This window comes from Mastacembelus armatus, chromosome 22 (assembly GCF_900324485.2).
Source record: "Mastacembelus armatus chromosome 22, fMasArm1.2, whole genome shotgun sequence".
Lineage (NCBI taxonomy): Eukaryota > Metazoa > Chordata > Actinopteri > Synbranchiformes > Mastacembelidae > Mastacembelus > Mastacembelus armatus.
The window spans coordinates 18,088,520-18,104,303 of record NC_046654.1 but is presented as its reverse complement, the minus strand read 5'-3'; the positions used below and the strand labels follow the sequence as shown (position 1 = coordinate 18,104,303).

Here is a 15,784-nt window from a genome sequence, read left to right as displayed (position 1 = left end):
ACAATAAAAAACATTTAATAAGTAAAGATGATCTTTATAATGGCACAGGTACTTAGATTATATCGTTACAGTGCTGTGCCAAGTCTCTACATCCTCTACCATGGATCCTCTACCGTCAGCATTAATGTGCATCTATGAAGTCACTTACTGTATGCTCTCCTCCTCTGTAACTGATGCAATCCAACACAGTTGCTGCCCATCCCTTTCATTGCGGCTACAGAGCTCACCTCATGCTTTGAAAGTAGATACCGTATGTCTAGCTGTCTCTCACACATGCAGACTCTGTGCGTGTGTGTGTGTGTGTGTGTGTATGCACCATTCAGAATGTGAGATAAGATTACACTATTTTGATGAAGATACACTCTGATGGATAGACACTCCAAACCTATTGCTCAGTATTTTTCACAACTCTTAGTAACATCTCACTTTTAAATGCATCTCACTCCTGTTACACTATACATTAAATGCAAACTCATTGCCTGTCTGACATGTCATTAATGGCTGTTTCACATAACCTACAGACTATATTTAAAAGAAGGTGACAATACTTGAAGGTGTCAGATGATGTAAGCATCACCCTGGAAAGCCACAGTGGAGGTGATGTGATATCTATTTCGCCCACATGATAGTCTTTGACTTATTGATGAGTAGCAAACTGAGCTGTTGTTTCAGCTTCTACAGAGACACTGTGGAATCAGTGTTGACCCAGTGTTAATGGACAGTGCTAGTTTTAAAGGCATAAGCCTGCTGAGGAAAGGGGAAGAGATGTATGTTTGCGGCTGATGGTGAAGCATTTATCCGAGATTGAAACATCATGGTTTTAATTGTTTTGAAATGCGGATTTCTTGCTTGTAACAGACTGAGGCTGGGAGCAGGTGACGGGTACTGGAGTACAGTACTGGAGTGTCCTTTACCTTTTCCTGATCCCCCTCTCTTTTACTTTGTCTCATGCATGTGATTCCTCCTCCTTTTCCACAAGAGTAACAAACATATACCTGACCTCGGATTTCAGGTGGGCAGAACAAGATGGGTGGAGTGGCTAGAAGGTTGGAGAAGGAGAGTTTGAAGTGGTCACACTCTGGTGGTCAACTAAAAGACAATGCATCTGTTCATCACATGACCACACTTACCTGGGTATTAAAGTTTCAGAGCCACACTGCAGGAATGTGGGTACTGTTTCAAAAGGGCTCTTAAGCTTTGAATTATGAAAAAGGTTAGCTAAGGCCTGCACAGTTTCAAAAAACACATTTTTAGAGGTGGAAGCTGAGGTACCTGATGAAGAAAAGGTGGGAATGAAAGGCAGGATCATAAAGGAAAAGTCCTGACCAGAGTTTAGCTTTAGAGCAGATAAGATGAACTATACAATGCACTCTTTGTCATGTGATCAGCGTGGGATGCATTTCCCACACAGATCAAGAGTGGGTGCATGGAGGGAGGGGTGACAATAACAGGTGAATTCCAGCAGTTGGTCTTTCACAAATGCAGAGGGCCTTTGATGGCAAAGACCCTGCATCAGGTGAATGACGGGGCAGGGCTCACCTCTCTGTCCCTCTCCTTTTTCGTTTAGTTTAGTACTCATTTCCTCCCTTTGTGTGGTCAGAAAACAATGGTTACAATGGGATATTTAAACCCAGATGGTGGCTGATGAGGTTTGTATCACCTTTTAGTATCAGGGTTGATGTGGCCTCAGTATCTAGGTTAAAACACAAAAGTCTCTGCTTGAATGATGATACAAGGTGTTTTTCCCAACGTGATCCTCCCCGTTCCACAGGTGAATGTGAATGCTGTTCCAGTGTTTGACCTTCACTGTGCGGAGTTAAACATGCAATTGAAGTACTAACATGTCAAAGACGAGGCCTTCAACTGTTCCAGACACATGTACAGGTCAGGGCAAAAGCCAATTAATAGCCACCTTTATAGACAAGCCACTTAAAAAGCAATTTCATTTCCAGTCATACCCTACGGTTTGTAAATTGTCCACTTCCTGATGCAAAACTAGTGTAAGTGACCATCCAGCAAGCACTAACTCACTACAGGTCACCCTGACCCTTAGTTGATTTGGATTACTTGTCCCTCAGTGTAACCTTACGGCAAGACAGGGATAAATGAAAAAGGCACAAAGCTTGACAATCATAAGCGTAACTTATGATTCCCTTGAGTATACACAGCCCATATTTTGGGCCTTCCAGGTCACCCACAGCACTGGCACTCATTTACTATTATGAATAGCAGCTCTGGATAACTCCAGAAATAAATATGCAGCCCAGTTTTCACCATCAACTCATCTACCTTCATTATACCCTCCACCATAGATACTTCTGAAAGCCTTCCAGGTTTTAATAACTAAGGTTATGTTCCAAAGACTGCATCTTTAGCTTCCAAATTTGACCCAATTTGCCTTAAACACAATCTAGTCTCAAGATATACCCATGAAAAGGAAGAGGGCAGAAATCCACTCAACTTCACATTTTATTGAACTTTAAAAATTGAAGCACTAAACGACATTGACATAAAAATACAGTTGCAATACAAAAGTTTTTAACTTGTTTACAATCACTTTTAGACCTGAAACCTGTTTAAGCAGGCCTATGGAGATCTTAGACAACCACAAGGACAAGTAAATTATCAAATATATTCTCTCCCACCACCCAGAAGACGACCGGTTCAACAAAGGAGTGCTTTCCCGAACGAGGTGTAGTCCTAAAGGGCCGCGCAGCAAGGCTGAGCAACCAAAAGGCTGGTGCCTAAACTTTCTGATGCGCCCGGGATCACGCCAGTGGAAAAAAACGAATCCCTCAAAATTTAGATAAGTCAGTGAAATCCAAAATGTGTTTGCTTTTGTATTAACGATTCGCCCAAGGGGTGTGCGTCCAGTGCAGAGAGCCGTCAGTCCGATCAGTGGGACCAGCCGTGGAGGAGACAGGCTGCCAGAGCCAGGGGGAGCAGCAGCGTTAGGGCATCGGTCCTCCCGCAGCCGTTCTTGTCGTGGGTCATGTTCATGGTCGTGTGCGACACGGGGACGCTGGTTGCAGTCACGTTAGTGGAGTTCTGGGCCTGGATCCCCTGCAACACACAAGACCATCGTTCCTTATTACACCAGCACCAACACTCAGTTTCAACACCGTGAGTTTAAGGGAGACACCACTGTCCTTAGCTGTAGGTAGCCTGCACCTTCATCATAACCAAAACTACAGATTTTTTTTCTGTTTTGGCCGTTCAAAGAATTTTATCATTTCATAACTAGGCCACCACGTTCCTGAAAAACTGGAGACACATGGTTTCTACACAACGAAGCCTTGAAAATTTGGCTCTAAAGAAAAACTTTAACTACGGAAACTTACCTCTGATGAGAGGTGGAGAGCCAGCAGGAGAACTACCAGAGAAGCCACACACATCTTATTCATTGTGGTATGAGGAAAAGCTAGGGTGGCCGCACCGATCAGATCCGCTAGTTAGAGAAGAAATGAATGAAACGTCAGCAGCCGCCGTGAGTTTTAATAGTCCCTGTGACGTAATTCACTCAATTCACCTGCTATGGTGCCGCTCACAGCGCGCTGCCTTCAGGTGCGGTCGAAAATAGCCATTATTTTTGCCTAGTGGTGCATTTACATACATATCCATACAACACAGACGCTGTATTTTTTTCAATCCAACTTCTCAACAGTTCAAACATGCTAATGTGTTTGAACTAATATGTTAGTAGCTAATATGTCCACACTTACTGTGTGGATATATAATAATAATTGAGACGTTTTTATTTCAAAAGGTCGGAGCCAGTAACGTGATAGGGTGCTTGTTTGGTCTGAGAAGCAGCAGCACACTAGGCTAGTTTATTTAGATCTGGAGGTGCAGACAATTAAAATATTCTATTATACGGTCATTATTTTATTATTGAAATTATTATTTATTATTGAACTACACATATGGGCTGCCTCATTGTAAACACAGGCTTTATATACAGTCCATCCATCCATCCATCCATTCATCATCTACACCTGCTTATTCTTTAACCAGGGTCCCAGGGATCTGCTGGAGCCTGTCCCAGCTCTCTTTGGGTGAAAGGCAGGGGTCCACCCTGGACAGGTCACCAGTCCATCACAGGGCCACATAGAGACAAACAACCTCACACACTCACACTCACTCCTATGGGCAATTTAGAGTCACCAATCAACCTGACATACATGTTTTTGGACTGTGGGAGGAAACCAGAGTACCTGGAGAAAACCCACACAAGCACAGGGAGAACATGCAAACTCCACACAGAAAGGCCGGGTTGCGAACCCACGACCTTCTTGCTGTGAGGCAACAGTGCTAACCACTCAGCCCTATTATATATTATTATATATATTATTATATTACAACTTTCAAAAATAAAGCAACTAGAATGTATAATATTATATGTGAGTATGCATGTATTTATATTAATACCAGCATACTAACAACTAGTATCTATATAACTGAAGCATAACAATAATCTTGTGGACGTCGCTGTTAACGTGTATATTATTACACATAAACAGTGTTTGATTGCATTCTCAATACATTTCATATTTTGTTGGTACGATATTTAATTCATATATGGATAAATAGCGCCCTCTAGGGATGGCTTGCACAATTGTTAAAATTTCACATACTGGATACTGATGATCCAGCTCGGCTTCCGTAGTTGTCCTCTCTACTATTCTTTCCGGAAGAAACATAGCACTGTTGGTGCTATGTTGGGTGGAATATAAGAGCGCAGAAACAGTCTCTTTTTTCTGTTCAGGTGGAATTTCTAGGCCACAGAGGTCCCCTGCCCTCTCATGCTGCTTTGCCGGGTTTCGGCAGTAAGCCAGACGCTAGCGAGATGGGGACAGAGGTCACACCGGGGAGGCGGCCTCCTCCACCGTGCTCTCTCCTTCAGCTCCAGCCGCTGTCATGGTGTCAGTCCTGGAGAAGGCGGCGCTCAGCCCGCAGAGACAGACTCTGCTCGGAGCCGGTACCGGGACACGGTGCTCCTTCCCCGGACCGACTTCCCACTGAAGCTGACCGGACAGAGACTGCTGGACCGAGAAGTCGAGATACAGCGTGTAAGACCGTCAATGAAACCCGACAAGCCTCCACTCTAAAACTGCTCGTTAACCCTAGTATCTTAAACCACAGCTCATAGAATATGACGCTTTCTTTGTTTTGTCACATCAAAAATATGAAGGAATAAAAACTGTCTGCTGTGAATTGTGTCTTGCAGGAGTGTGGCTTTGCTGATTTGTACTCCTGGCAGAGAGAGAGAAAGGCAAAGAAGGAGTTCTGCCTCCATGATGGACCCCCTTATGCCAATGGAGACCCTCATGTGGGACATGCACTTAATAAGGTGATATGTTCGCATCTTAGACATACCCTACTGTTCTGATGTGATAAAATGACTCATGAAGCCTTAGCTTATATGACTGCTTCTGTCAAGTCTGTGTATTCATTGACTTAATTCAATCTAATTTGATCCAGATCCTGAAAGACATTCATAACCGTTTTGAGATGCTGAGGGGGCGCCAGGTCCACTACATCCCTGGCTGGGACTGCCATGGCCTGCCCATCGAGCTGAAGGCTCTGGGAGACCTGGGGATCAGTGGCCTCAGCCCACTTCAAATCAGACAGAAGGGTAAGGACAGACAGCTGACAGAACATGAGTACTACTAGAATGAGATTAGATTAGATTGGATTACACTTTACTGATCCTTTGACTGAGAAATTCAGGTGTTATCAGCAGTGAAAAGATCAAATGGTAGAGTATACAAATGAATAACAATAAATATGTACAAGTTATGTGAGAATAAAATATGACAGTAAAGTGAGTCAGTCAGATCAGTCATATAGAGCTGAATTGTGACGAATTTAGTTAAGGTTGGAGTTTGATGACAGCAGGGACAAAGGACTTGCAATAGCAGTCTGTTGCTGAAGGTGCTGCTCAGTGCACTCAGCATTCAGAAGTACAGCTAATAATGTGTTTCTCTCATTCAGCACGGATGTTTGCAGAGGGGGCCATAGCCCGTCAGAAGGCTGCTTTCCAGCGCTGGGGGGTGATGGCTGACTGGGACCAGTGCTACTACACTTATGATGGGGCCTATGAGGCTGCTCAGCTGAATGTTTTCCAGGAAATGCACAGCAAGGTGGATACTAATGTGCTCTTCAGCCAAGATATTTTTCCATGGTTCACACCCAGATTAAAAATTCCAACTAACGGATGCTTTTAGATTTCTCATATGTGATATTTTTAATTCAGGGGCTCATCTTCCAGGGCTATAAGCCTGTCTTCTGGTCTCCTTCCTCAAGGTACTAAGTAGTAAGCTTATTACATTCTATATTAACATATTTAACTGGTTTGCAGTTTCTTGTAAGCTGTTATTCTGTCCCTGTGGCTCTTTAGAACAGCTCTAGCAGAGGCAGAGTTGGAGTACAACCCTGGACATGTGAGCAGAGCCATCTATGCTGCATTTCCCCTGATGACACTGCCACCTAAGATGGCTTCAGAGAGCGGTAATATACTCACAAACACATACAGGTAATTCAACTTTTTGTAATATGTCTTCTTCTCTTAATTGTTTTGTGGGTGTATATGTACCTTAGCAAGTTTAGAAGGTGTCTCCATCTTGGTGTGGACTACGCAGCCTTGGACTATTCCTGCCAATGAGGCCATCTGCTACATGCCAAATTCCCAGTAAGTTCCCGCACCAAAGATTATATTTCTACACTTTTTATGCTCAGTTTTTTCTGAAGCTCTCTGTTATCACCTATGGGTCAGCATTCATTAATTTAAGCTGCTGCTACTTTGTCAGGTTAAACATTACTTCAGCTGGCCTCAGCTCCTTTTTGTCCATTCATCTGTACTGCAGTTTCTTAATACTTGTTGATAAACATAAACACATGACTGATATAAGGGGCCAGGTAACAGAGGCTTCCAGTTTTGTAGGTTATGTTTTTTATGCTAATAATACAGCCATTAAATTATGACTTATTGCAGGAGTATGCCATTGAAGATAAACTACTATTTGTAGCATGTCCTTTAAAGAGACAGGAATACTAATTCCTTTGTTGTAAAAGTTTCCCTGAGTAGACTACTGATAAAATGAGTGATGTTTGCCTAACTGGTGGGTTAGTGGTTAGCACTGTTGCCTCACAGCAAGAAGGGCCTGGGGCAACCTGTCACAGACCTTTCTGTGTGGAGTTTGCATGTTCTCCCTGTGCTTGTGTGGGTTTTCTCCAGGTACTCTGGTTTCCTCCCACAGTCCAAAAACATGTATGTCAGGTTGATTGGTGACTCTAAATTGCCCATAGGAGTGAGTGTGAGTGTGTGAGGTTGTTTGTCTCTATGTGGCCCTGTGATGGACTGGTGACCTGTCCAGGGTGTACCCCTGCCTTTCACCCAAAGAGAGCTGGGATAGGCTCCAGCAGATCCCTGGGACCCTGGTTAAAGAATAAGCAGGTGTAGATGATGAATGGATGGATGGCTGTTTGCCTAACACCACAGCTTACGTTTGTGATGTGAATTGTGTTCGGTGTCATGTGTAGTGTTAGTGAGTGCCTTGTTTTCTGTTTGTAGGTACTCGGTGGTGAAGAGGGCGGACAGCTCCCAGCTGCTCCTGATGGCCACTGAGCGCACAGCTAACATGGCAGCACTGCTGGGCACTGAGCTGCAGACTGTGCACACCTTCACAGGTAATGCTTTCATACACTACGCACACACTCACACTCACACTCAGCATTTTGAACACATTGTGGCTTCTCCACCACAAAGATAATCATGCCAATGACCTTCTCCTTCAAGGCTCCCAACTTGAAGGTGGGTTCTGCAGACATCCCACAGTTCCTGACAAGGAAGTGCCACTGTTGCCGGCAAATCATGTGACTATGGCAAAAGGAACAGGATTGGTCCACACAGCACCAGCTCATGGCATGGAGGATTACAGTGTGGCTTCACAGTTTAATCTGTCTGTGGTATGCTTTTTATTTTTAACCCTATTAGGAATTTATTATTATTATTTGTTGTTGGATTTTTAAAAAATATTGTAGAGATGAAATAAATAGGCTCCAGTTGATCCCCATGACCCTGGTTAGCAATAAGTGGGTGTAGATGATGGATGGATGGATAGATTAAGTAAATCAGTTGGAAAGTGTTTTATGATTATTAACATAATCCTAAATTGAACCCATAATAAATTATGCCATAAAAGACAATGTTATATACCAGGTGTTTAAAAACTATGATTTGGAAAAATGCAGTGTTTTTACAAGCTAATATTATGTTCATCATCATCAGTTCCAAACATCTAGGTTCCCTACAGATAATTTCTGCCTGTTTTAGATATGAATCTTTTGTTAGACCTGGGGGTGCCAACCCTGGTCCTGGAGAGCTGACCCACTGCTGATTACCTGGATTTGGTGTGTTTTATTCAGGCAGAAGCTCAAAGCGCAATAGGTGGAAGTTGGTGGAAAACCAGCAGGGCAGTGGCTCTCAAGGACTGGGATTAGCTACCCCTGTGTTAGAGTTATGTGGTTAATACACTGTCTGACATTCTACCTCAGGAGTGCATGGTGAATGAGGATGGCAAGTTCACTGAGCTGGCTGGTCCTGAGCTACAGAATCTGTCAGTGATGACAGAAGGCACAGACAAAGGTATAGCAGAAATATATGAAAAGAGGATAAAACACTCTCTTTTTGTTTGTGTGTGTGGGTTTTTAAAAAAATATTTTTCTGTGTCATTTGTTTTTCTGCAAATTAATTTGTACCTGAGTTAGTGATTTCAATGCTGAAGGAGTGTGGGGCTCTGGTGAAAGAGGAGCAGTGTGTCCACAGCTATCCATATGACTGGAGGACGAAGCAGCCTGTTGTCATCAGGCCCAGTAAGCAGTGGTTTATCAACACAGCATCACTCAAAGACAAAGCCAAGGTAAGCTCCTGTTAGTGATAAAGAGAAAAAAACATTTGTGTTTCTTTGTGCACAGAAAGTGATGTATTGGAATTTTCCAAGAAGGGATGCAGATTTCAAGGGGAAAAAACCTGTGTGTGTCTAGGAAGCACTGCAGAAAGTACGCATTTTGCCAGAGTCAGCACGGGGCAGCCTGCTAGTCATGCTGGACAGACGGACGTACTGGTGCATCTCCAGACAGCGAAGCTGGGGCGTCCCGATCCCAGTATTCTATCACAGAGAGACTGGAGAGGCTCTCATCAACAAGTAAGTCGATACACAACACATGCACACACACAAATAGCCTTGGACACTTACTTGGCCACACACTCACTTTTTTAGAGATATCACAATATTTGTCACACTCCAACACAGACCCACACCTAAAAACATTATATACTAAACAGTCTTCCTGTCTTTTGCCTCTGCAGACACACAGTGTCTCACATCGCAACGCTCTTCAAAGAAAAGGGCAGCGACTGTTGGTGGGAGCTTCCTGTCGAGGCCTTGCTGCCCCCAGAGGTTCTCAAGAAAGTGAGTGTGTCTGTCTGTTAAATCTGAGTGCTGTCTGTATTATGAACTGTTTGCTCAACCAAATGTAGAAGCAATCATGATTTTATGTTGATGTGAAGTTGAACTGGGGATAAATTCATTGACCCTTCCATTAGTGAGTTGATTTTGCCATAATATGTAGCCATTTAAAATAATGTGTGAACTGACTTTAACAGCAATAACTTAAAAGGATCAAATGAAGCAAGCATTTACATTAATAATGAACCATATAGCATTGTGTACCGTGAAAGAGGTTTATTGTAAATAGAGATAATTTTACCTTATTTGATCATTAGTTTGGTTCAATGGTACATTTACTGTATGATTCTCTGAATTTATAGATGCAACAGTTAGCCATTTTCAGCTATTTACTGCTGATAAATCTACAGTATGTTGCCTAAAGACAGACTCTTAGCGCAGGAATTGGTGGAGACTAAAACAGAAGTAAAGGGAGTGTATGCTTTATTTATCTACATATTTTTATCTAGTTTAAGTAGGTGGCTCTGTTGGGTGACAATGTCAGTGTTGTGAATACTTCTGCCGCCTTACGGCCAAATATCAACCAATATAGCTATAAAGAGTTAATGATGAGAAATGAATTACTGCTCACCACTGTGCCTCTCTTTGTCAGAGTAAAGCAGGCCCAGTGACTGACTACATCCGTGGAGAAGATGTGTTGGACATCTGGTTTGACAGTGGAGCATCATGGGCCGCTGTACTAGGAGGTACATCTGAAATGTCTTCACACTGCTGTTACGCAGAGCTCGCTAAGTACTAAAAGATTTTATGGGATTTGGCATAAGGAACAAACCATAATGCTAATACAAATACTTTACTGACAGTGGTCAGTCCTGCTCAGTGAGGAATAATGTGGCTTTTGTCAACAGCTGTCAGTGTGTTTTCTAGTGGACTCTATAAAAATTGTTTTATCTGTTTATTCTCTACAACTACCTAGACTAACTACCTAACTAGACAACCATGATAAGTTTGTGCATTAAAATTACACACTGATGTGGCCATATAGCTGCTTTACACTTCCTTTTTTTCTATTAAATATGCATCAGGGTTTGTAGCAGCACTCCCTTCAGTTTTCAGAAGGCATTTAATGAAGCCTGCCTCAATTAGCTTTATTGCAGAGAAAGATCCATATGGTAGTCCACCCGACTAATAAAGCAAATATGGTGGTTTCATGACCACAATATTGAATTAGAAGGCACATAGTCTGAACATACCATGATCACATAGGGTTTTGTGGTAGCTGAACTGCACACATTAAAATTGGCCAATATATTGGTTGTAAATACAGATTCACTAACAGATATGTTGACCTTAACCCAAAGTTCAACCTTTCAACTAGCAAACTTAAAACATCATTCCTTAGTATAAAACAAGTAAGGATAGGACAGATAACTCCAGCAGTGGACTTCACGGAAAATGGCCTGGATGGGATTTCTCTGTTTTAAGGGATCAGACAGAATATGAGATTTGCTAAAGATTTGCTAAGACTTGCTAAAGCCAACATACTTTACATTGGCTGTATCTCCGTTTCCCGTGGAGATGGAGAGAGACTCTGAGGACCCTGAGTTGCATCAGCTGGCTCCCTGTTTCACTGCTCATACCTCTAGTTACAAGTTATTTGACCATCCACCTACTGTAGTCAACACAGCATCCTTTGTAATTGAATGTGTCTTTGAACCTCTCTATTTTGTTTCCCAGGCTGTTGTGACTCAATGTAGTGGTACTTCCTCTATTTGCATGCCAGATGAGCATCTCTCATCTTTGCTCTACCACTGAAGAACACAGTGGCCATTCCTAAAAACAGGTTTTCTATTTTCAATTCCACAGCACAATAAAGCAGAATGTGCTTTATGAAATATTTAAAAAGATCAAACAAGTGACTTAGACCTAATAAATAACTTTTCAGTACATAATGAACCTCAACCCCTCCTTTTTATCTTCCTCTATTTCTGTCTTTGTTGCCAGGGTTTGACCTGGGAGAACACAGAGTTCAAACTGGGATCTATTTGTTGTCTGACTGAATTGATTCAGGGTCGGGATGCATGAGGTTACCAGCTGTTTATTCCGCCGTAGCCATGGGGGTCTAGTACAAAACTGTCTTAATGAAATCTATAAAAATCCTACACTAATATGGAAGAAACAGGCTGTGGTTAGTTACTTGGAGAGGACATGTTTATTATTACTTCATTTTGTTGTGTTATGGTGGCCAAACTGACTGATTTTCATGCTTTTTCTCTCTACTCTTCCTCCAGAGCCAGACTACAGGGCAGATGTATATGTGGAGGGGAAGGACCAGCTTGGAGGCTGGTTTCAGTCATCACTGCTCACCAGCGTAGCTGTCAAAAACAAGGCACCTTACAAGTGAGTGTCTAGATCATAGTTAAGCAGATACATGTGCAAAATACTTGGAATTGGCCCCAGTGTGCTTTACGATCCATGTCCGCTTCTTCAAATCCAAACTGTTCCCAAACAACAGACTTGCTTCTACCTCTTTTGTTGACCAAAGACTTCTGTGGCTGCTCTCTTTCTGCCATCTTCACTCACGCTGATGCTTTTAAATGCCACCAGATACCACATTCACAACTTGTTTCACTGACAGTACAGGCTGAGAGAGTTCGGGCTTCTGGAGGGGCGAAAGTGTGCATGTGCATCATTAAGAACGCAGGGCAAAATAATAAAAATAACGGAAAATCGTTTTTTTTCTCGATTACAAATTTTTCAAATCGAAATCAAAATGCGATTACTTGCACAGCCCTATGTTAATCTACAGTTGATGTCAGGAGGAGAGCAGCAGGTGTTACAAGCCGACAAAACTATCCAATAATTACTCAAGAGTTTCAGTGCTACTGAAATTGGTTTGAAGTTTTTGCATGGCTGTCAAGGACAATACAGTAACATCACCTACATTTTAAAATGGTAGCTTCTGTCTGACTGACAGTTTGTGTTGTTTCTGCTAAGCAAAAACTAAATTTGCCATATTTTTTATATTTTAATTATGTATTTGTCAAAAGTGGAATAAATATATGCAAATTGTTTTTCTGACATGAGATTTACGTGTTTGTGTATGTAGGTCTCTGGTGGTCCATGGCTTTGCAGTCAGTGAGAGGGGAGAGAAGATGTCCAAGTCTCTGGGCAATGTTATAGATCCTGATGTAGTCATTAATGGAGGGCAGGTGAGATAACGGGAGAGGTGGTGCAATGAAATAATGTAGGAAAAAGGCCCGTAATGTTTTGGGTTTGTTGTAATTACATCACAATTATTATCACTGGAATCATTAAAAAAAAACGCAGACTCTCATCCTTTAGCTTTTATTTAAGATTTCTGTTGTGGATGTTTAACTACTTTACCAAGTCAAATATAATATCAATATCTCCCAACTTTTTGTCTCTCCTATTTTTTTCCGTGTGTTGTCTGTATCAGGACCCTAGTATGCCAGCCTATGGGGCAGATGTGCTGCGTTGGTGGGTGGCAGAGTCAAACATCTTCTCTGAGGTCCACATTGGGCCCACTGCACTGAACTCAGCCAGAGAAAGCATCATCAAGGTACCAGTGCAATAGAATAATAAAATGAAATCTTTTTTTTTTCCTGAGTGGTTTTCCTCATTCGCTCTCAACCCCTGTGTATTCTTTCCCAGCTGAGGAACACTCTTAAGTTCCTGCTTGGCAACCTGCAGGGCTTTGACCCACGCACTCAGGCCGTGGACCCTAAACAGATGCACTACATTGATCAGTACATGTTGCACTTGCTCCGTGGGTTCAGCATCAAGGTGTGTGTTTATGGTGGTATAACGTGGTGCTAGCTGAAATCAATGTCCAGAGGTAGGCTGTGAAAAGTGTCAGTGTTGTTCAGTTGTGTGCTCACTATGAATAATGGTACACTTCCAAAGTAGCCTAATGTTATATGCCTTTTCTGTCTGAAAGTAACATTTCATAGATAATTAAATATATAGGGCTTTGAAAAATCTGATTTGAACTCTATTTTCTCCCACAATGTTCTTCTTTTGACTCTTCCAAAGTTAGTTAGCCTCCACTTGGCCACATTCACTGAGGTCTGATAGAATGAAATAAGTCAAGATAAAATGACCTTTTATTAGTCTCAAAGTGGAGAAATTCCAAAATGCTACAGCATCAAAAAGAGAAAATAGCAGCAATACTATAAGAAAATTAGGTAGTAATATAATACTAATACTAATATAACACAAATACAAGATAAAAATAATAAAATAAAAATTTAATAAAAAAACAGCAAAGAAACACAATTTGATAGACACAAGAGGCAGCGTCACATGTTCCACAACAACACGGGGCAGCCTGCAGATGCGCCCACCTGTTAATCATCTTAACATGCTCAGCCATTGGCCCATGCAGAGTACCACCTGCTGATGTTACACTGAAACACATGCCATGCTGCAGCACAAATGAGGAGCAGTTGCAGTAAAGTGGCCAATTATCACAGCAAAGATTGACGCTTAGAAAGCAACTGAATGTGCACTGTGTGTGTCTGTATTTGCAGGTGACTGATGCCTACAGTGAGTTTGACGCAGGCAGGGTCATCCGTGTCCTCCAAGCCTTCATCTCCAGGGACCTCTCCAGCTTTTACTTCAGCATCATCAAAGACCGGTACAGACTTACAGCAGCAGTGGTGCCTGTGTGAATTTGCTTTGCTTCAGTGTCTTTTTAATCTCAGACATTTGTTTGTCTCTCCCTCCATTTATTATTGAATTTCTGCATCCTTGGAACCAGGTTGTACTGTGATCCAGAAGACTCGTTGGGCAGAAGATCATGTCAGACTGCTTTAGAAGAAATCCTGGATGGGGTGACCAGATCCATAGCTCCCATCCTGCCACATCTAGCAGAAGAGGTCTATCTACATGCACCAGGACATCCCGGTATGTCCCTGTTGCTTTATCTTGTCAGATTTTTGAATTTACTCTTCATAATTTCATATAGATAACCTGAAATTGTTGCAGAAGGGGAGACATTATTCAAAAGTGGATGGATCAAAAGCAGTCCTGTGTGGCGGCAACCAGGATTAGAAGAAGCAGTGGAAGGGGCATGTGCCATCAGGGACTCCTTCCTATCTTCCATTCCAGGCAAAAATGCTGCCCAGTATGACCTCACCATTGCCATTGAACCTGGTCTGCTGTTTGAACTCATGGAGGTGAGTCAGATGTTGTAATCAGATGTTGTAAGCAAGCCAATTCAAGTGATTTAAATAAATGCAAAAGTGTCCAAAAATTACACAGCTGCTAAAGGCAGTGGTCTTCCTTTATATGAGCAAACTGGAGTATAGAGATTATAGGCATATGGCCACATGTTCAGGGACATGCCGTGTGGATGTCAACACATACTGCATCTTGGTTCTGAGTAACGTAATTATAGTAATCTTTACACTATTCTACTATTGTAAACACTTATAATTGTGATATTGCTATAGTATTATCTTTAAAAGATTTATTATGGTATAGTATCAACAAGGTCAGCCCTTTATCAGTTTTATCAATATTGTCAGTCTGTTTAAACACACAGTTTAAATACAAATTCCTACTCTCCCCTACAACATTTGCAGTCTCTCCAAGAGGAGCCTACATCTACCTGCTCCCAGCTGGCTGAGCTGATGATGGTAGCGCGGGTCAACCTGACTAGTGAACTGCCCCGCGACCTGCCATCGGATGCCCTGCTGAATCACGGCACTTTCCTCATCAACCTAGAGGGTGAGGAACATCAACGCTAAGCTAGTGATACAGTGATAGGTTAATCATGAACGTTTGGAGAAGGAGTCATTGTGAAAGCCCTAACTCACCTGTCAAACACAAATTTAACTAAGAGCATTCCCATGTCAGTGCCCTACCTGCAAACCTTCATGCAACAAAGTCACTGTTGATGCTACAAGTCAGAGTCTGTTCAACAAGGTATGATTAGTAGCTGCAATCTAAATTCTATATATTGGACAGTTTCCCAGACTCAAACCCAAGGTGGGTTGCCAGGTTGAGGATGCTAAAAAACTCACTGCTCCTAAAATACACACTCTGCAGTTGGAGTTACTGTACTACTACTATATTGTCAAATGTCTCAAAAGGTCAGATTTGTGTTTTCTGTCTATAATGTCTTTCTTTCATGCTGGTTGTTGCCCTAGTAGTAAACAGCCCATCCACTACTAAAGTGTAACTAATAGTTAACTAACATTAGTGTGTGTTAATATGACATTGTTAGCCAGCATTAGTCAGGATCACGTCACTGGCTCTATGTCTCAAATACCCTCTCCCATGATGAC

At 42.1% G+C, this 15,784-nt stretch overlaps 1 protein-coding gene across 2 annotated transcripts in view; it reads left to right on the top strand.

Moving 5' to 3' along the window:
• The first annotated feature begins 4,668 nt into the window (after window positions 1-4,668).
• The window catches only part of iars2 (isoleucyl-tRNA synthetase 2, mitochondrial), a 12,643-nt gene continuing 1,527 nt past the window's right edge, over window positions 4,669-15,784 (top strand). Inside the window, exons 1-22 of one of the 2 annotated variants that reach the window (XM_026332338.2) lie at window positions 4,669-5,069; window positions 5,228-5,350; window positions 5,482-5,635; window positions 5,995-6,143; window positions 6,257-6,306; window positions 6,401-6,510; window positions 6,601-6,691; window positions 7,574-7,689; window positions 7,799-7,968; window positions 8,557-8,647; window positions 8,770-8,921; window positions 9,046-9,206; window positions 9,371-9,473; window positions 10,123-10,216; window positions 11,762-11,870; window positions 12,580-12,682; window positions 12,931-13,053; window positions 13,146-13,277; window positions 14,024-14,130; window positions 14,254-14,399; window positions 14,481-14,671; window positions 15,080-15,224. In XM_026332338.2, the coding sequence (XP_026188123.1) occupies window positions 4,803-5,069; window positions 5,228-5,350; window positions 5,482-5,635; window positions 5,995-6,143; window positions 6,257-6,306; window positions 6,401-6,510; window positions 6,601-6,691; window positions 7,574-7,689; window positions 7,799-7,968; window positions 8,557-8,647; window positions 8,770-8,921; window positions 9,046-9,206; window positions 9,371-9,473; window positions 10,123-10,216; window positions 11,762-11,870; window positions 12,580-12,682; window positions 12,931-13,053; window positions 13,146-13,277; window positions 14,024-14,130; window positions 14,254-14,399; window positions 14,481-14,671; window positions 15,080-15,224 (2,887 nt within the window). In that variant the 5' untranslated portion in view covers window positions 4,669-4,802. The remainder of the gene's footprint in view (window positions 5,070-5,227; window positions 5,351-5,481; window positions 5,636-5,994; window positions 6,144-6,256; window positions 6,307-6,400; window positions 6,511-6,600; window positions 6,692-7,573; window positions 7,690-7,798; window positions 7,969-8,556; window positions 8,648-8,769; window positions 8,922-9,045; window positions 9,207-9,370; window positions 9,474-10,122; window positions 10,217-11,761; window positions 11,871-12,579; window positions 12,683-12,930; window positions 13,054-13,145; window positions 13,278-14,023; window positions 14,131-14,253; window positions 14,400-14,480; window positions 14,672-15,079; window positions 15,225-15,784) is intronic. The other variant, XM_026332421.1, reaches the window with a different exon arrangement.